At 45.1% G+C, this 21,591-nt stretch overlaps 2 protein-coding genes across 10 annotated transcripts in view; one reads left to right on the top strand and one right to left on the bottom strand.

Annotated features, from left to right (window-relative positions):
- Positions 1 to 4,640: 4,640 nt before the first annotated feature.
- Positions 4,641 to 21,213, bottom strand: snrpa (small nuclear ribonucleoprotein polypeptide A). Of its 4 annotated transcripts, XM_063060396.1 has the most exons (8): positions 20,417 to 20,449; positions 18,708 to 18,808; positions 13,016 to 13,097; positions 11,364 to 11,536; positions 10,494 to 10,661; positions 8,288 to 8,461; positions 6,386 to 6,474; positions 4,641 to 5,386 (listed from the first exon to the last, which is right to left on the bottom strand). In XM_063060396.1, the coding sequence occupies exons 3-8, from the start codon at positions 13,086 to 13,088 to the stop codon at positions 5,227 to 5,229; spliced, it is 837 nt and encodes a 278-aa protein (XP_062916466.1). In that variant the 5' UTR covers positions 13,089 to 13,097; positions 18,708 to 18,808; positions 20,417 to 20,449; the 3' UTR covers positions 4,641 to 5,226. The 4 variants fall into 4 exon arrangements, with proteins under 4 accessions (XP_062916466.1, XP_062916468.1, XP_062916467.1 ...); XM_063060398.1 differs by lacking the exons at positions 18,708 to 18,808; positions 20,417 to 20,449 and adding an exon at positions 21,100 to 21,213; XM_063060397.1 differs by lacking the exons at positions 18,708 to 18,808; positions 20,417 to 20,449 and adding an exon at positions 20,602 to 20,671.
- The window catches only part of actmap (actin maturation protease), a 124,693-nt gene continuing 123,313 nt past the window's right edge, over positions 20,212 to 21,591 (top strand). For 3 of the 6 annotated variants that reach the window (XM_063060390.1, XM_063060386.1, XM_063060391.1), the window contains exons 1-2: positions 20,242 to 20,299; positions 20,828 to 20,980. The gene's annotated coding sequence lies outside the window, so the exon portion shown is untranslated. Of the gene's footprint in view, positions 20,300 to 20,827; positions 21,015 to 21,078; positions 21,203 to 21,591 lie in introns of those variants that run through there. The other 3 variants (XM_063060387.1, XM_063060388.1, XM_063060389.1) reach the window with 3 other exon arrangements.

The following is a 21,591-nucleotide window of genomic DNA, read 5'->3' as shown; positions in this document are numbered from 1 at the left end:
TTTAATCTTCCTTTCACAGCTGCCACTTGTTCTCTGAGGCACAGCAGTTCTCATGTAGCACAGCTCCTTCTTGAACAAGTTTCAAGAGCAGCACAACATGAGAATGATCTCCTCTGTTCATAGAACAGTACACAGTAGAACAGCCCTTTGGCTCATAATGTCTATGCTGATAACAGTGCCAATCCAAACTCGTCCAGATTTCTCGACCATGGTCTAAAAGCCTCAATTTCCCACTTGTCCATGTCTGTCCATTTCCTCTTAAACATTACTATGCTTCCTCTTCTTCTCTTGACATTTCATTCCAGGTACCTGACGTTCCAATAAATAATTGCCTTATGAATCTCCACTAAATGTTCCCCTTCTCACCTTAAAGCTATACCCTCTATTTGACTTTTCCACCCTGGGGAGAAAGGCTAATTATCTACTCCTCAACTCCTATCAGATCTTTCCTCAGCCTCCAGCATTCAGAACAAAAGACCAAGTTTGTCCAACCTCACCTTATGACTAATATTCTATAATCAGTATTCTGGTGAATTGCTTATGCAGCCTCTCCAAAACCTCCAGATGCTTTCTGTAAACTGTAAATTTGCCTTATCAAGGTTTTATACAGCTGCAACATGACTTACCAACATTTGTACTTAAAAACCCTGGCCGGAGAAGGCAAGCACACCTCTTTGTGTTTGTGTTGCCACTTTCAGGGAGCTATGGACTTGCACCCACCCCAAGATCCACCTGTACATCAATCATCCATTAATTGCATATATCTAACCTCCCGAAGTGCAACCCCTCACTCTTGCCTGTATTAAACCCACCTGTCATTTCCCTGCCTATATTACCAACTGGTCTAGATCTCAGAATCCACAACTGTAAATTTTTGTGCAAAATTAAGTTTCCTTCTCTAGTCATACAGAATTACACCCCTCAACTGCTAACCCTGCCTTCTATGGCCAAACCAATCTACCATATACCTTAATCTTATGGATCAGCCTTCCATAAGGAAAGGCTAATCCAGATTCACATTTACCAATAGTATGCATACGATATTCACTGCCACAGCTTCATTCATCATTAAAGCTGTCTGCATTGTCACATTGAACACCGGAGGTAAGCGGTACATGTGGAGAAAGTGATGCTATATCAGTAAGGGTCTTTGTTGGTCTGCTCCTAGGCTGAGACACGTAACCAATCACAGGTCCGGGTGGCGAGCCATCAGGGAAACTGTCCAGACTCTCTTCGGAGGTTACATTCATAACTGGTGCTCATGGAGAGGGAGCACACGGTGTCCCCTGACTCTCTAGGACTGATGGGAATTGCTGAGGCTAGCTGGACAGAGCAAACCGATTTAAAAATGTGTCACATTTTAACAATTGTAAATATAAAAATTAAAGGGAAAGATCGTTTGGAGGTGAAAGTCAAAAGAAAACAACAAAAGGTCGGATACAGAATACACTCTAACTGGGACACGTAACGCTCCACAGGAGCAGTAATAAGATTAGGGTTCAATTCCCACTGCTGTCTGTAAGGAGTTTGTTCGTTCTCCTTGACCACGTTGGGTTAACTTTCCAGGCTAGGCTAGGTTATGTTATGGGGAAGCTTGTGTGCCGCCCCCAACACATCCTTAGAATGTGTTGGTTATTGACGCCAATGATGCATTTCACATGTGGCATGTAACGCTGAACTCTCATTATCGCCCAATAGACCAGTGTTCATTCCAAGTCTTGTCTGGTCTAACGCTCGTGTTCTACTACAGCTTGAACAGCCATTAGACAAATCTAGTCTTTGCCAGCAGATTCCTTGCATCAGCGTTTAACCGAGTGTCTGATTACAACACAACCAGTCAGCTAGGAATGTTTAATCTGCAGGCAGCATTAGCAGAAGCAGGGATGGGAGAAATACAACCACTGTTAACTTGATACTGTAACCGTCAGCTTGCAATTGCAGCCACAGCAGCACTGGAATCCAGGGCAATTCAGATGGAAAATTAAACACAATCAAGCCCCTGTATGTACAGCAGCTCTCCAAAACCTCACCAAGGCCAACCTATCCCAGCACTGCAAACAACCTGCTGGAGGGACACTCAGCAGTTCTGGCAGCGTGTGAATGAGTAAGAATTGTTGATGCTATGGGTCAAAACCCTGCATCTGGTCCTAATGCAGAGTTACAGCCTTCAACATTTACAATCTGTACCCCCACCACCACCCCCCCCCCCACACACACCACAGATGCTGCTCGGCGAGTAGCGGATTGTGTTGGCTCCAGGTCAATCTCCTACCCTGGAACAGTGTTGATGAAGCACAATCGTGCTCGACCATTTAGAAGTTTGCTGCCTTACAGTATTTGTAAATGCAACACCCTTGAATAGACCCCATTTCCAGGAACAGTCCCTACAACTACCACAGTAAAACGTACATATCCATTGCACCTCTCATGACATCTCAAAATGTGATAGGAATCTCGAAGTGCAGTTTCAGTAGCTACATTTGCACGCAGGCACCGAAAAGAAACCAAATTGTAGATTGGGTAGTAACGTTGCACAACACTTTTGTTTAGTTTGAGCTTCCGTTACTTGCCCCCAACTCTCCTCCCCACTGAACCTTTAACTTTTTTCCATCCAGATTAAAATTTAAAATTCCAGCAACCACTATGTACAACCACTGTTATGACATGTTTCTGCTCCCACCATTCTTGTTTTCGTACATTAATAACCAGATGGTTCCAAAAGTGTTGTCAACCCAATCATAGATTCCTTGTTCTGTTCACCCTTTCTCCTCTCAGCAACTAAGATACTTATTTTAACTTTTTTTGTTCTGATGTAAGGTCATCTGAAATATTAACTCCACGGGTGCTTCCCAACAATCCCCAGAGTTCACTTGTTTCAGGTTTCTAGCATCTACAGTTACTTCATTTGTTAACCCAACAGTACTGTAGGTTGGTGTGACACCTGTTCCGCCCGCTGGTCTGAATCTGGACTGAGCCCAAGCTCAAATGATTCTCAGTTATCTACAAGCTACAAACCTGATATTGCTGATGAGGCCACAGCAGGAGAGTATCATCAAATGACTATTCCCTGCTGTTCGTCAATCCCCATTGGCTAACATTTTCCCCTCTCGCCCAGGGCAAACCAATGGCATTGTTCCCTCCCGGGACATTGCCAGTAACAATGGCCTGACCAGTCTGATGAGAAGACTGCATATCTGATACTGTGAAACCAGTGCTCAACTCTTGAGCTGATACGGAAAACAATTTCAAAGCTGCCCTGAAAGCCTCCTTGTAAAGAACACCCGCTAGCCCTGGGGCAGGACTGCTCAAACTGGAAGAGGAGCACTCAAGCCTAAGAGGCCAGGCACCTACATCCATCCACCCTACCAAGTGCCACTTTGATGAAGTCTGCAGATCCCACATCATACTTGGTGACCTCCAAAATCCAGGAAGTGGAAACAAATCATGCTAGATTCCTGTAGAGATTCCCTAAGAACTCAAGAAGGACAAGGCGAGGGTATTGTGGGTGCCTGGCTCAGGAAGCAGGCGAGAAAAGAGGTTCAGAAATGGATGCCCAATCAGAGTGGGCCAGGAACTCTTGGTTGTGTAAAAAGACATTAAAGCAATTCATTTTACATGGTGCTGGAGAGAGAGAGGATTATTATTAGGGCAACCATTAGTCTTGCGGGACCATGGATCTGTGCCTGGAAAGTCTTCACTCTCCAGGGCACAGGCCTGGGCAAGGTTGTATGGAAGACCAGCAGTTGCCCATGCTGCAAGTCTCCCCTCTCCATGATACTGATGTTGTCCAAGGGAAGGGCAAGGGCCGATACAGCTTGGCACCAGTGTCATCGCAGAGCACTGTGTGGTTAAGTGCCTTGCTCAAGGACACTGCATGCTGCCTCGGCTGGGGCTTGAACTCACGACCTTCTGGTCGCTAGTCGAATGCCTTAACCACGTGCCCACACAAGAGTGAGGATATGGACACAGGAAATATACGGATCTCTCTTGTAACTTAGATGATCATTTACACTAAGTATTACAGATCATCAGACACAGTAAGAAAAAAAAAGACCAGAAAAAGATGTATAAAGTGAGTAAGGGGCAATAAATACCATTGTAGAGACCATTGTAATTTAAATACATTTAAAGGAAGCATTTTTACGATGTGGAATTGATGTGATCATTAGATATCTTAAGCAGCTGAGCACAGAGGGAGTTCGAGGAGTATGGTAGAGTACTGGTTAACAGAACGTTTTACAGCACCAGTGACCCAGGTTCACTTCCCACCACAGTCTGTAAGGAGTTTGTACACTCTCCCCATGACCAATGGGTTAGTAAATTGTGGGCTTGCTACGTTAGCATGGTGACACTTGCAGGCTACCCCCAGCACATCCTCAAACTATATTGGTTGTAGATACAAATAACACTTCACTATGCTTTGATGTACGTGGGAAAATTAAAGCTTTAACTAAATCTAAAATAGCCCATTAAACCCAAAGTTGCGGGGAGGGGGGAGAAAAGAGGGAATCTCAGATGAAGCCAAAATCTGTGGGGCTGAACAAATGAAATTGTGTAAGACCAAACAGGCTGACAGTTTGACTCTTTAACACTAAATAGCAGATCTCAGATAATAAAGAAATACACACAGCAGGTTATTTAAAAAAAAAACTTTAATTCTTCTATTGGAAAGCTCCAGGTGCAATGTCACTGAGACTCTGGGTGAACAGCTTTCTTGATGTGGTTAAACAAACTTTGCTTCAGTCAGTCAGACACAGACATTCATTCACTCAAAGCTGCAACCACAACAGGGCACACAAACGCAAAGAAACCAAGGGCACAGGAAGCTCCATTCAGTTCCTTCAGACATGGTTAAGGCTGTTAGCTGTTTCTGGACATTACTGGAAAACGGATGGACTGATTCAGGTTGATGTATGTGGCCGAGGATACAACATCCACAAGAGAATCTGCACAGACCTCTGACTATACACTCAACTCCACTGGAGGAAGAGCTGGCCACATTCACAGAGGGCCCACATGATACTGGAACTGGAACAGAGTCAATTGGGCCGGGTATGATCTCCCAGGGAACAAGGTGAATGCAAGGGGCTCTTCACCCTCACTTACCTGACGCACCTAAACACGAGTCTAACACGCAAACCAATTACTGTACTATTTGTATTAAAAAAAACATGAAAGGGCTTTGAAAGCAAAGCCAAAATTAATCAGTTCGATCCTCTCGAACCTTCATTTCTTTGCAAAGGAGATCTTCATTGCATTCGACTGCGTGATCTTGAATCCCTGCAAGGCATCACGTGCTGCACCAGCCTGGACCTCGTTGTCGAACTCCACAAAGGCGATGTCGTGGCGACCTGGAACCAGCCGGACTTCTTTAAACCCAGGGAACCTGGAGAAAGCAGACAGAAGCTTGGTGGAGTACAAGGCAACTAACAAACCCCAGCACCCACCACCTCTCTATCAGGTCACCCCAAAGAGCTTGCGTGGCTGATAAAGTATAGTAACAGCTGCAACTTGGGAAGTCAGGCAAAATAATTTTTTGGAAGAGCTCACTATGTATTAATGAAACGACAAGAGAAGTGTTTGTGGCGATGCCCACTGTGGGACTGATACCAAATACCAGGATACTGATACCAGGACAATACCAAAATATGCTGTGGGATTTATTTATCATGTCTGAGATACCATAAGCAGCTGCACAACACTCTCTCAGCCAGTCCAGAGCCAGCAGTGCTTCTAACTGGGCGACGAGCTCAAACCATCCTTTGTCACAGAGCAGAAGGCTACCACTGCGTGAGAGCTGGCAAATTACAGCAAACATCTTTGCTATGCCATGAAAAAAATACAGTATGTCAGCATAAATGGCATTATTTACCATTTGTCCCATTGCATCAGGGAGAAGGCTGCATAATATTTACACCAGGACCACCAGACAGAAAAAAGTTACTTTCCCCAAGCAGCAAGGCTGATCAACCTTCACCCACTAACTCCACCACTACTTTATTATTCCCTACCACTCTCCTTATGTACAGCCTAGTGTGCTGTAATTTGTCAACATGAGGTGGAGAGCAAATGTGTAAATCTGGAGGGACCAAAGGGTGTTAGGACTGGCCATGGTGGAGTGGGTGGGACAGATGGCCAAAAGTGCCAGGGTGGTTTTCTTTTTTGGATTTCCCTCCTCTCCTACAAGTTGGAGGCTCAGAAGGTCCAAGGAGAATTGGAATTTTCCTTGATCTTGAGAGACATCACTCCAGGAGCCTCAGATGTCCATTGTTGCTCCCACCAACAGTACTTTCCAGTAATATCTGCACATTTATTTATTCAACACCACCTCCCAACTCAGTATACCAGCTGAAGGTCTAGTAGCTTCTATCCCTTCTATACTTACTGATTGAAAAGCATGGAAAGCATCAACTCGTTAGTCTCTTCAGGCAGGTTGGTCAGGAAGAGGATGTGATTGGGTGGATTTTCAGATACCTAGAAAGCAAAAGATGGCATTTAACTTTCAAGCAGGATACTGTTATTTTGCTCCACCGGTGCATCATGTATGGTATCTCTCCATTTTCTCATTCTCACGAGCACTTGCTTCATTGCAAAGCCAAATCTTAAAGCTGCCTGGTAGCCCAGCTCGGACACTGAGCCCTACCACATAATAGAATGCTTTGAGTGTGTAGCAGAAATAAACCAAGGCCACAAGCCCCAAGAAGTGGAGGAATCAGTTTATTCCAGATGAAATTGATGGCTTTATGGCCATGTTTGCAGACAATACAAAGATAGTTGGAGGGGCAGGTAGTGTTGATGAAGCAGGGAGTCTGCAGATGGAATCTGACAGAAGGATCTACTGCTTTCCCTGATGAAAATGGCAAAGTCTGTCATCAAAACGTCAGTGATACCTGTACTCGACTGGAAGCCAGAGAAGAGTTAGAAACATAGAAATCCTACAGCACAATACAGGCCCTTCAGCCCACAAAGCTGTGCTGAACTTGTCCTTACCTTAGAACTACCTAGGTTTACTCATAATCCTCTATTTTTCTATGCTCCATGTATCCATCCAGGAGTCTCTTAAAAGACCCTATTGTTTCCGCATCCACCGTTGACGCCAGCAGCCCATTCCACACACTCACCACTCTCTGCATAAAAAACTTACCCCTGACATCTCCGCTGTACCTATTTGGATTTGGACAGATTAGGAGGATAGACAAAGAAATGGCAGGGAAGTGTAGCGTATGGTTAGATGGAATAAAGGCAGACAGTATTTTCTAAATGGGAAGCAAATTTAGAAATTGGAAGCACAAAGAGACTTGGCAGTCCTCGTGCAAGATTCCCCAAAGGGTAACTTGCAAGTTGAGTCAGTGGTAAGGAAAGCAAATGCAATGTTATCATTCATTTGGAGATGACTAGAATATAAAACGAAGAATGTAATGTTGAAGCATCGGTCATTGGTCAGACCACACTTGGAGCATCGTGAGCAGTTGTAGGCCCCATATATCTCAGGGTGTGCTGGCATTGGAGGGGGTTCACAAGAATAATCCCAGGAACTTGTCAGCTCTGGGGCCATTCTTACTATAGTTTAGAAGAATTCAAGGGGGGGGTGAGGAGGGAGGAAAGAGGATGACCTATTGAAACCTACGAAATATTGAAAGGCTTAGATAGATTGAATATGCAGAGGATGTTGCAATAGTGGGTGAGAGGACATAGCTTCAGAATAGGAGGACATCTCTTTATAATAAAAATGAAGAATTTCTTTAGCTAGAGTGTGGTGACTTTGTGGAATTCATTGCTACAGATGGCCATGGAGCCCAAGTCATTGGATACACTTAAAGCAGAGGTTCTTGATTGATCAGGGTGTTAAAGGTTATGGAGAGGAGGCAGGAGAATGAGATTGAGAAAGATAAATCAGTCACGATGAAATGGTGGAGCAGACTAAATGAACCCAATTGCGCACCAATGTCGTGGCTTAGCAAAAAGAAAGATTTAGGATTATAAATTAGGTCAATGAATTCTCATCCAGAGGTCAACAAGGAGCAAATTTAGAAACATCTGAGAAAAACACAATCTTAAAATGTCAATTTCCTTGTAAAAACTCACACAGGGGCCCTCCAAGAGCAAAATGCAGGTTTAGACACTGTGCAGCAAGTGTGTACTCACTGGCTAGGGACCAAAGTCACAGAGGCAGCGTGGGAATTCACTACATAATGAGCGGCTTTCTTCAGGAATTTTTCAAATGGCAAGTTAACAGTTAAGAGGGTTCTTGTACTTCCATCACCTCCAACAACAGCTGGACACTTACCGTCTGAGCAGGCGGTGGCATCTGGCCAGGCATCATTTGGCCAGGAGGAATGGAACCCGGTGGCATCTGTCCAGGCGCCATCCCAGGTGGAGGCATCATCCCAGGTGGTGGCATGTAAGGAGGCTGCCCCGACATTGGCATCATCCGTGGGGCCTGGCTCATCATTGGCATGCCCTTGAAGAAACAAACAGCAATGAATGAACAGACCGGCTAGTGGAGTAGCAAGCGCTGGATGAACAAATATTGTGTTAATACTCTCCCACCCCCACGAACAGCCATGTTGCCCCCACCCTAGCTGCTCAATGATGACTACTTAAATATTGCATTGATTATACAAACATTTAACTATTGAAATACAGTGTGAAATAGGCCCTACCAGCCACACCACGCAGTCCCAGTCTAATCACAGGACCATTTACCGTGACCAATTAAATTACTAATTTGGGTTGTGGGCAGAAACCAGAGCACCCGGAGGAAACGCACGTATTCCACAGGCTCTTTACAGATGATGTTGGATTTGAACTCCAATGCCCCAAGCTGTAATGGTGTCGCACTAACTGCACACCCAATGGTACAAATTTGGGAGGTAGTACCTGAGTATACTAAAGATCAAAGACAAAGGTCAATGTGGAGGGAGCCCAGGACAAATTAAATTGATATGATTGATCTCAGAAGCCCCCACGTAGATCAGCAGAGTGCAAGGAAAATGACAGCGAGGAGAGACAGATGACTCCACTGACAATGTTTAGGTTTCAATTCAGCCTAACCAATTGCTCAAGTTCTAGTAAAAGTTCACCTCTCAAAAGTCGAAATGGGCATTATCCAGCAACATAGCAGGCAAATCAATTTTAAATGCAATGATTCACGCAACAACTGAGATTCGTGCATCCACCTGTGATTGTTCTTTAAGAAGCAACTTTAGCATTAAAGAACCAATTTTAAAAATCTAGTGAAAAACATTACAAAAGTTTAGATAGACTAGGCAAAGACACTAAATATCCAGCTGACTGGAAAAGTCCTTAAAGAGTTATCAAAACCAATTCACCCTCCAGCTAAAGAGTGTTCTAAAGTGACACTCTTCTATTCTGAGGCTGTGCCCTCTGGTCCTAGACTCACTCATGATTGGAGATATTCTCTTCATGTCCACCCCATCTAGGCCTTTCAATATTTAAAAGGTTTCAATAAGACCCCCACCGGGCCAGCTGGTGGTGCAACGACATCAGCGCCAGACCCGGGAGCGGAGGTTCCCGGGTTCGAAACTAGTCGGGTCCGCCCCCGAGTACGCTTTCCATCCGTGTCGGGTTGAGTGTCGAGATCGCAACTCGACCTTGTAAAATAAAGGGAAAATACTGCGAAAATATCTGTGTGAGGAGTGGCGCACCACACAGTCTCTCTTTCGTTCCGCGCCTTGTAAAAGCCATGAAAAAGACATCATCACGCACGGACACGCAGACGCACAGACTCGCACGTACACAGGCACACGTCAAAAAAAAAGACCCCCTCCCCCCACATCCATTTTTCTGAACTCCAGTGAGTACTGGCCCATAGTTATCAGACACTCTTTACATATTAACCCTGTCATTCCTGGGACCATTCTCTGGCTGTGGAAGCCAAGTGATTAGGTATATTTAGAGTGAAGGCTGATAGGTTCTTAATTAGTAATAGTATCAAAGGTTACACGGAGAAGGGAGGAAATGGGATTAAGAGGGATAATAAATCAGCCATGATAGAATGGCAAACGAGACTCATTGGGCCAAATACTGTTCCCATGTCTTATGGTCTAATTCCAGTCAAGATTCACTTATGGCTTGGCAATGTGGAAAGAAGATAGTTCGGACTACATCAGCAGGACCAATGTTGGACTACCATTTGCCTGTTCTCTGTCGTTCTTGAACAAACTTGCACAACACTAATCACTATAAGGACACCATGACCACTTTGCACTACAACAGACTGATTTTTTTGGTTTGTTTTAACTTGTTCTTTGTGTAATTTATGATTTTCTAGTGAATGTTCTGTGTCTAATGTTATATGATTGCAATGCTGCTGCAAGTAAATTTTTCGTTGCACCTGTGCATACATATGACAATAAACTCTGCTTTGACTTTGTCACCCCAGACCTACACACCCAATCAAGCAAGTGTCCGATCCAACCAGTGAATAAGTAGGCAATATGATTCATTCTCATTCAGATGGCGTCACTTACTGAGACAGGAGGGGGAACAGCATTGGCTGTTGGTGGGGCATTTGCCTTCTTGTTGGCTGAAGGTTCAGGAGCCTTCACCTTCCTCTTCTCCTTCTTCCGGTCACGTTCTACGTAGGTGCCCTTCATCTTGGCGATAATATCGGAATCAGTCTTTGCATATTGGATCCGCTGTTGACGGGAGAGAAGTTGCATCAGACTATAGAAATGCCACATGAGGGTTGTTTGCTGAAGTTAAAAAATGGCAGGTGTGGGATCAACTTGGCCTGCAGAGATAACCTTCTGTAGAGAATACAAGTCATAGCAGTGGAGAAGGAAAGGGAAAAGCACTAGTTGAAAGTCATTCAAGTTAATCAAGTAGCGAGGATCAGACTTGCTGATGAGCCAAGACTTCTATTAAATCATCAACACAAGAGGATCTTCACAATGCTGAAAACCCTGAATAACAGACACAAAATGCTGGAAAAACTCAGCAGGTCAGGCAGCATCTCTGAAGAGGAAAAAAACAGTTGACATTTGGAGCTGACACCCTTGAGTTTCAGCCAAAAATGATGGCTGTTTACTCCTCTCTAAAAAATGCTGCCTGACTTGCTGAACTCCCCCATCTTTATTAGATCTTCAGTTCAGTTTGAACTTGCTACATCCCAAGGACATCTTAAGTAAACTAGATCAGAATAGATTATACTGAAAGCATCAACAGAAGTTGGATGCAAAGAGGTACATGAGGAATAAACAGACCAGCAGATACTAGTGGGTGAAATGTCTCAATAGTGACATTATTTCTTTGCACTTGGGTCACATTAGTAGAACAATGAAATTGAAATGAAAGGGCTGCATATACCCAATAGAGCACAACCATCATGAGGAACTCACCATCGGCTTGTCATAGAACGGAAACCCTTGCATAGACCTTAAGGCATTGGTAGCACTGCTGACTTCCTTGAAAATGACAAAGGCTTGCCCCCGCATCTTTAGGTTCCTGGAGACAAGGATGTCCAGAATCTGACCAAACTGGGAGAAGATGGCATAGAGCGACTTCTTCAGCTCTGGAGACACAGAACCTCAATCAGCTTTTGTATCAAGTGAGCACTCAGTGACGTGTCATCACATCTTAATCACTGCCATAGTTCAAAGTGATATACCTCCTCCCTCATTACCATTCAGGGCCCCAAACAGTCCTTCCCAGTTGAGGCAACAGTTCACCTGTGAGTCTGTTGGGGTCATCTACTACATCTGGTCCTCCCGGTGAGACCCAACGCACATTGCAAGACCGGTTCATCAAGCACCTATGCCAGAAAAAGCAGGATCTCCCATTTTACTTCCACTTCCCATATGTCAGCCCATGGTCTCCTTTACTGTCGCGATGAGGCCACTCTCAGTTTCCAGGAGCAACACCTTATATTCTGGATAGCCTCTGGCCTGATGGCATGAAGATCGATTTCTCGAGCTTTTGGTAATGCCCACCCCTCCCTTTCATCATTCCCCATTCTCGGCCTGAAACGTCGACTGCGCCTCTTCCTATAGATGCTGTCTGGCCTGCTGCGTTCACCAGCAACTTTGATGTGTGTTGCTCTCACTTTACCACTTCCCTCTGGTGCTTCTCCCCCATTTCTTTCTTCCATGGCCTTCTGTCCCCTCCTATCAGACTCCCCCTTCTCCAGCCCTCCAGCTTTTTCACCAATCAGCTTCCCAGCCAGTCACTTCACGCCTTCCAGTTTCACCTATCACCTTGTGGTTCTTCCTCCCCCCCCTCCCTTTCTTACTCTGACTCCCTCTTTTTTCCCCCAGTCCTGATGAAGGGTCTCAGCCCAAAATGTCAACTGTACTCTTTCCCACAGATGCTGCCTGATCTGAGTTCCTCCAGTATTTTGTGTGTGTTGCTTTTATTAAATGCTCCCAATACTGTCCATTTCAAATAACCTCTAACAACCAAGTCCAACAGTTAGCCTCCACGTGTGGCTTAACTACTAAGATTGGGCAGAACCGTTTCTACTAACAGGAGAAGGGACAAATGTGGCTCGTCAGCTAAGGTTGGTAGCTCATCTAGGAAAGGGAAAACACTGATCTCAAACCTCTGCTGCCTCGTGACTTTACCCACTAATGGGGAAGGCTACAAGAATAAAGCCAAACAATCCGCAGTGCCAGGTAGTGTTCAATTCTGACTGTAACCCCCGTTGACGATGCTGGTACCAAACTGAATCGCTCTCTGCCATTCTGTTAGATTCATCAGCTGCCTGGAGAGGAGGTGCCAGTTGCACATGCAAAAGCTTGCTCTCCGTATCGTACTGCCCTGGCTTACGTATCACATACACAGCTAGGAAGCAATATCCGTGGTGAACCCTTACCAATGGAGGGTCTCACTCTCCTTGATAAACACAAGGGAGAGTGGGCACAAACCAATTAGTTCAGATGGCCCGCTGTTAAATCAAGTTTCCATGCCATCGTCTGTGACCCTGCTATCAAATGCACGGAGGTGCAGCCATTAACCTAATGTGTTGTTGCTTCAGATGCTCTCAAATACTTACCATCTTTTTTAATCTTCTCGTTCAGATTATTGATGTAGATGGTGTGGTTCGGACGGGATTCCTGGACAGACATGACTCTTCACTGAACCAAATGAAATTCAAAACAAGAAAAAAATACGATCAGTTACGGCCGACAGCAATCAGCAGAACAAACCTCCTTCCCACATGAGAGCAAAAGTTGACCTGGAAATCACAAACTTAAAGTCAATCATAGCAACTTGTGGAATTTAATAAATTCAAAAGGATTTTGGCTTTGTTCACAAAACAGTAACCACAGATCAACACTAAACCCTTACTTGTTCACCGAGAGGCAACACATGGGTCTAGTGCTGTCTATGACAACAAGCAGGCACACAAGCAGCAACTATTTGTGCCACTTTTCAGACGGTCACCCTGTATGGTTCCACAGTACACATACTCATCTGGAGTAGAACCATAGAAACTACAGCACAGAAACAGGCCCTTTGGCCCTTCTTGGCTGTGCCGAACTATTTTCTGCCTAGTCCCACTGACCTGCACACGGACCATATCCCTCCATACACCTCCCATCCATGTATCTGTCCAATTTATTCTTAAATGTTAAAAAAGAACCTGCATTTACCACCTCGTCTGGCAGCTCATAACATACTCCCACCACTCTCTGTGTGAAGAAGCCCCCCCTAATGTTCCCTTTAAACTTTCCCCCCCTCACCCTAAACCCACGTCCTCTGGTTTTTTTTTCTTCCCTTTCCTCAGTGGAAAAAGCCTGCTTGCATTCACTCTATCTATACTCATCATAATTTTATATACCTCTATCAAATCTCCCCTCATTCTTCTACGCTCCAGGGAATAAAGTCCTAACCTATTCAACCTTTCTCTGTAACTGAGTTTCTCAAGTCCCGGCAACATCCTTGTAAACCTTCTCTGCACTCTTTCAACCTTATTTATATCCTTCCTGTAATTTGGTGACCAAAACTGAACACAATACTCCAGATTCGGCCTCACCAATGCCTTATACAACCTCATCATAACATTCTAGCTCTTATACTCAATACTTCGATTAATAAAGGCCAATGTAGCAAAAGCTCTCTTTACAACCCTATCTACCTGTGATGACACTTTTAGGGAATTTTGTATCTGTATTCCCAGATCCCTCTGTTCCACTGCACTCCTCAGTGCCTTACCATTAACCCTGTATGTTCTACGTTGGTTTGTCCTTCCAACGTGCAATACCTCACACTTGTCAGTATTAAACTCCATCTGCCATTTTTCAGCCCATTTTTCCAGCTGGTCCAAGTCCCTCTGCAGGCTCTGAAAACCTTCTTCACTGTCTACTACACCTCCAATCTTTGTATCATCAGCAAACTTGCTGATGCAATTTACCACATTATCACCCAGATCATTGATATAGATGACAAATAACAATGGACCCAGCACTGATCCCTGTGGCACACCACTAGTCACAGGCCTCCACTCAGAGAAGCAATTCTCTACCACCACTCCCTGGCTTCTTCCATCGAGCCAACGTCTAATCCAATTTACCACCTCTCCATGTGTACCTAGCGACTGAATTTTCCTAACTAACCTCCCATGTGGGACCTTGTCAAAGGCCTTACTGAAGTCCATGTAGACAATATCCACTGCCTTCCCTTCATCCACTTTCCTGGTAACCTCCTCAAAAAACTCCAACAGATTGGTCAAACATGACCTACCACGCACAAAGCCATATTGACTCTCCCTAATAAGCCTCTGTCTATCCAAATGCTTGTAGATTCTGTCTCTTAGTACTCCCTCCAATAACTTACCTACTACTGACGTGAAACTCACCGGCCTATAATTTCCCGGATTACTTTTCGATTCTTTTTTAAACAACGGAATAACATGAGCCACTCTCCAATCCTCCGGCACTTCACCCGTAGACAGCGACATTTTAAATATTTCTGCCAGGGCCCCCGCAATTTCAACACTAGTCTCCTTCAAGGTCCGAGGGAACACTCTGTCAGGTCCCGGGGATTTATCCACTTTAATTTTCCTCAAGACAGCAAGCACCTCCTCCTTTTCAATCTGTACAGTTTCCATGGTCTCACTACTTGATTCCCTCAATTCCATAGATTTCATGCCAGCTTCCTTAGTAAATACAGACGCAAAAAACCTATTTAAGATCTCCCCCATTTCCTTTGGTTCCGCACAAAGCCGACCACTCCGATCTTCAAGAGGACCAATTTTATCCCTTACAATCCTTTTGCTCTTAATATACTCGTAAAAGCTCTTTGGATTATCCTTCACTTTGACTGCCAAGGCAACCTCATGTCTTCTTTTAGCCCTCCTGATTTCTTTCTTAAGTATTTTCTTGCACTTCTTATACTCCTCAAGCACTTGATTTACCCCCTGTTTCCTATACATTTCATACAACTCCCTCTTCTTCTTTATCAGAGTTGCAATATCCCTTGAGAACCAAGGTTCCATATTCCTATTCAATTTGCCTTTAATCCTGACAGGAACATACAAACTCTGCACTCTCAAAATTTCCCCTTTGAAGGCTTCCCACCTACCAATCACATCTTTGCCAGATAACAACCTGTCCCAATCCACGCTTTTTAGATCCTTTCTCATTTCTTCAAATTTGGCCTTCTTCCAGTTCAGAACCTCAACCCCAGGACCAGATCTATCCTTGTCCATGATCAAATTGAAACTAATGGTGTTATGATCACCGGAACCAAAGTGCTCCCCTACACAGACTTGTGTCAATTGCCCTAATTCGTTTCCTAACAGGAGATCCAATATTGCATCCCCTCTAGTTGGTCCCTCTATATACTGATTTAGAAAACTTTCCTGAACACATTTTACAAACTCTAAACCATCTAGACCCCTAACAGTATGGGAGTCCCAATCAATGCATGGAAAATTAAAATCCCCTACCACCACAACTTCATGTTTCCTGCAGTTGCCTGCTATCTCTCTGCAGATTTGCTCTTCCAAGTCTCGTTGACTATTGGGTGGTCTGTAATACAATCCCACTAATGTGGCCATACCTTTCCTGTTTCTCAGCTCCACCCATAAGGACTCAGTAGACAAGCCCTCTAACCTGTCCTGCCTGAGCACTGCTGTAATATTTTCCCTAACAAGCAATGCTACTCCCTCACCTTTCATTCCTCTGCCTCGATCACATCTGAAACATCGGAACCCTGGAATATTAAGCTGCCAGTCCTGCCCCTCCTGTAGCCAAGTTTCACTAATTGCTACAACATCATAATTCCACGTGTCAATCCACGCCCTCAACTCATCCGCCTTCCCCGCAATACTCCTAGCATTGAAATATATACACCTCAGAAGATTTTTACCACGACTCACAACCTTTCTATCAGCGGATTTGCTTAAACTTTCAACATCATTTATTTTCACCCCAGCCACACTGTCAGCTCTGGCACTCTGGTTCCCATCCCCCTGCAAATCTAGTTTAAAGCCTCCCCAATAGCACTAACAAACCTCCCTGAAAGGATATTGGTCCCCCTATGGTTCAAGTGTAACCCGTCTCTCTTGTACAGGTCCCACCTGCCCCAGAAGAGGTCCCAATGATCCTGAAATCTGAAACCCTGCCCCCTACACCAGTTCCTCAGCCACTTGTTCCTCCTCCAGAGCATCCTATTCCTACCCTCACTGGCACCTAGCACAGGTAGCAATCCTGAGATTACCACCCTTGAGGTCCTGCTTTTAAAAAATGAAGATTTCTGCCTTCAGTCAGCAGATCACACTTTTCCTTGGGTTAAAGCAAATTGTAGGCTGAAGATAGCAAAATTAACACCATGATTAATTGGAAGAAAGTTGTGGAGTGTAAGATACTATCAATGCAATGGCTGACTGCACACAGAAGCAGGAAAGAACAATGTGGAGGAAGTGGCAGAGATTGAACACATGGCAAACAAAAGAAAACAGGAGCAGATTCTGCAGATGAAATGGGCACCAGAGGGAGGTGATATCCACTCTCCTCTCTCACTAGATTCCTTCATCGGCACCTATCACCTTCCAGCTTCTTACTCCATCCTCCCTACCCCACCCACCTTCCCCTCACCTGCCAGCTTGTACTCTTTCCCTTCCCCCATTCTTTCCAGTCCTGACGAGAAGTCTTGGGCTGAAATATCACCTGTCTATTCCTCTCCTAAACAGGAGGAGTAGGCCACCAGGTCACTTCACAACGTCCTGCCATTTACTATGATCATGGCTGACCTCGATCCCTCTTCAATGCCAGATCCTCATCACCCTCAATTCTTCGGTCCTTCAAATATTCATCTATCTCCACCTTAAATATTTCTAGCAATCAAGGGCAAGTAACTCAAGATTCACCGCCCTCAGACACATGAATATGCATCTCAGTTTTAAATAGCCACGTTCCCTGTTTGAGACTTTCCCACAAATGGAAACATCACAACATTTACACTGACAAATGAAAACCAAAGCTTTTCCAAACGCTGGAATCTGGAGCAAAAACTGCTGGAGGAGCATCTGTAGAGTCAACATTTCCAGTCAAGCCCCCAATAAACTTTTAATGTACAGCAGGGCTATTCAATAGTCAAACACAGCACAACACTGACCATTCGACTCATAATATTATGTTGACTTTATAACTTACTCCAAGACCTAGACCTTCTCTCCTACATAACCCTCCATTTTCCCATCATCCATGGGTATCTGAATATTTCTTAAATGTCCCTAATGTATCTGCCTCTACCATCCCTGGAAGCACATTCCCCACATCCACCACTCTGAAGAACTCACCTCTGACGTCCCCCATACTTTCCTCCAAACACCTTAAAATTATGCCCCCTGGTATTAGCTGTTTCCGCCATGGGAAAGGATCTATGGCTGCCCATAGAAAGGAACAGTCGATGTTTCAAGCTGAGACTGAAATCTACAGATCCGACACATCGAAAATCATTCTGCGTCCTTCCCATTCACGAATGCTGCTCAACCCACCAAATCCTCTAGTAAATTATTTGCTTCCGCTGATTCCAGTGTTTATTTTATTCTGCACTCTTACTGATCACCCAGGAGGTGGAATCATAGAAATCTACAATATTGTGCTGATCTAGAAACTGCCTAGAATTTCCCTACCTCTATTTTTCTAAGCACCACGCACCTATCCAAGAAGCTCTTAAAAGGACCTACTGTATCCGCCTCCACCACTGTCGCCGGCAGTGCACTCCACACAGCCACCACTCTCTGTAAAAAACTTAAGTCATCCCCCTTGTACCTACTTCCAAGCACCTTAAAACTGTGCTCCCTTGTGCTAGCCATTTCAGCCGGGGGCGGGGGGGGGGGAGGGGAAAGAGAACCTCTGGCTATCCACAGAATGCCTATCATCATCTTAAACACCTAGAGGACATGCCCTCTTCTCATTGTTACCATCAGGAAGGAGGTACAGGAGACTGAAGGCACACACTCAAGCGATTTAGGAACCACTTATTCCCCTGAGCCAGGAGACAATGGCACCATGGTCCTGGAAAACATTGTCTCATTTTTACTATGTTCTGTACCAGCAGTTATGGTTGAAATAACAATAAAAAGTGACTTGACTTGAGATTTCTGAATAGACATTGAATCCATGTAAACTACCCCACTACTTTATTTTTGCACTACTTATTTAACAGAACTAATATATGTACGCGTACACACACACACACACTGCAAGTCATGTTTTCTCTATGCTGTAACTTGCCTCATACGCGGTTCCCCACTACGTCAGAGAGGCATGGAAGGAAATCGTCCGCTAACCGGAGAAACTCCGGATGCAACATACCTTTCCTTTATTGCATAATACTGCTGCCAAAAAGATAACAAATGTCATGACATATTCAGGTGTTAGACCTGATTCTGATTTTTTATTTTATTTTGTACTACCTCTATGCACTTCATAATAAATGTACATGGGACAGTAACAAACCAATTCCAATTGGGTTTCCTGTCCAGCCTCCTGCAATCACACCGCAGCCATTAAAACACCCCATCACTGAGCCAAATTTTCAGCCAGGACCTTTGAACTCCAGACTAGCCCACCTCAGTCTCACTTGAAAAGTGTTTACATGAAATCAAATACACTGGATACTGGTTAATCGGGGCAGCCACTTATTTGGGACAACTCTTAAAGTACAAAGGCAAATCAATAAAATAGCTGGGATCCCTTTCATTAATTTGGGACAGTATGTAACTTAATTGGGACAGGAGACTGTTGCCAACATTTTCTAACTAATGTCAGTGGTGTACTAATTAGATATTCATCATTGACTGCCATGTTGAATGACGGGGGCAGTCATGGTTTCCATAACCATGATTGTTCTTAGCAAATTTTTGCACAGAAGTGGTTTGCCAATGTGTTCTGCTGGACAGCATCATTACAAAGCAGATAACCCCAGCCCCTATCTATACTCTTCAGAGATTGTCTGCCTGGCATCAGTGGTTGCGTAACCAGGACTTGTGATCTCAACAACCACCCACCGCCCGGTCCCATGGCTTCACATGACCCTGATCTGGCTAAGCAGGTACCACACCTTGCCAGAAGGGGTGACCAGCAGGCTAGCAGAGGGTAGGAGTGCCTTTGGTATCCCACCACCCATATTAGAGTGAACAGCTTTTAAATAGTGTCACTTGCATGTTTGTGTTCAAAAAGCAGTAATTTTCGTCACTGATAGCTAAACATTAAATCAGTTCAAAACTGTGGTTTCAAGCATTCAGGCTTGAAGATACCATAAACAGCCAGATGTCAAAAATGACACATTTTCACTTCTTCAACAAGTTAGAACTATGAAGAATTTAAAGGTATCAGCAATCACCTTGAGTGTTACAATGAAAATTAAGACTTGGAGGATGCAATCATCAAAAATCACTGTTTGAAGGTAGTTCTATCTGCATTTTGTTCATTTACAGTCAATCAAAAGGACACAGCAGCATCCACTGACTGAATTCCTCTGTCAATATCATTAGGAACATTTGTTCTCCTGTACCACTTGCATCTGAACGGAATGAATCCACGAGATTCTCTGCTGTAACGTGTTACATGCGGTAACGTGCCCCTCCCGAAGGCACCAGACCCGCTCTCCCACACCCCCATCATTTCCCGGCGCCCGTCAGCAGGCCAGGGCCGCGGGTACCCCACGCGTCCCCCTGCCTCCTCTCCTGGACTCTCATCCCCGAGACTCCGGGCTCCATCCCGGGGCCACCGAAGTCCTCAGGCACCTCCCACCCTCCCTGGAAGCCCCGCCCGCCCGACCGACTGAGACCTCGCACGCCGCAGGCCCGTTCACACTCAGCCCGGTAAGATCGTAACTTCGTAGCCGCCGCTGCCAGTGCGCCGTGGGCAGCTGCACACGGAGAGTGGTGGGCCCACTCGATCCCACCGATCCGCCGCCACCATCCCCGCCCAGTACTCACGGATGGACGGCGATTGTCCTTCCACTCCGACCGACAGCCTGGCCGTCAGCGCCGTCTGACGTCCCGCCCACCCCCTATCCCGGTTGGCCGGCTCGGCCGACAAGCCGCGCAGTGATTGGCTTCTTGCGGTATCAATCAACTCAACACAAAAAAAGCGAGAGCGCGATCAAATCCGCAGCTCCTACCGGGTTTGTTCGCGTTTTCCACACGAGTCGGAGATCCTGTCAGCAAAAATAATCCTTCGTCTGCCCGTCCTCCCTTTTCTAATCTCCGTCGCCCAACAAAGGTAAACTGATTGGATGAGGGGGAACCGATCGGCCTACCAATTGGTAGGTCTAAATGTCAATCAGAAATTGTGTGCCCTTTTATCCAATAACAGGAGTGCTGAAATATGATTGGTCTATTTTCCAGCGCCGTAACCCTATGATGACCACAGTCTTTTGCTGATCCCAGCGCAACTCTCACACTTCCTTCTTAATTCAGCTAATGTGTTGGTCAACCCACACTTACCTCCATCACCACCCCACATCTTCCTTGGAATGAAGACTGTAGCTACAAAGAGAGGTAACACACACAAAATGCTGGAGGAGCTCAGCAGGTCAGGCAACATCTATGGAAAGGAATAAAAATTATAAAGATAAACAACAGGAATTCTGCAGATGCTGGAAATTCAAGCAACATACATCAAAGTTGCTGGTGAACGCAGCAGGCCAAGCAGCATCTATAGGAAGAGGCGCAGTCGACGTTTCAGGCCGAGACCCTTCGTCAGGACTAACTGAAGGAAGAGTGAGTAAGGGATTTGAAAGCTGGAGGGGGAGGGGGAGATGCAAAATGATAGGAGAAGACAGGAGGGGGAGGGATAGAGCCGAGAGCTGGACAGGTGATTGGCAAAAGGATCATGGGACAGGAGGTCCGGGAAGAAAGACAAGGAGGGGGGGGAACCCAGAGGATGGGCAAGGGGTATATTCAGAGGGACAGAGGGAGAAAAAGGAGAGTGAGAGAAAGAATGTGTGCATAAAAAGGAGTAACAGATGGGGTACGAGGGGGAGGTGGGGCCTAGCGGAAGTTAGAGAAGTCAATGTTCATGCCATCAGGTTGGAGGCTACCCAGACGGAATATAAGGTGTTGTTCCTCCAACCTGAGTGTGGCTTCATCTTTACAGTAGAGGAGGCTGT

Source organism: Mobula hypostoma, chromosome 10, assembly GCF_963921235.1.
Source record: "Mobula hypostoma chromosome 10, sMobHyp1.1, whole genome shotgun sequence".
NCBI lineage: Eukaryota > Metazoa > Chordata > Chondrichthyes > Myliobatiformes > Myliobatidae > Mobula > Mobula hypostoma.
This window is presented reverse-complemented; position numbering and strand designations above follow the sequence as displayed.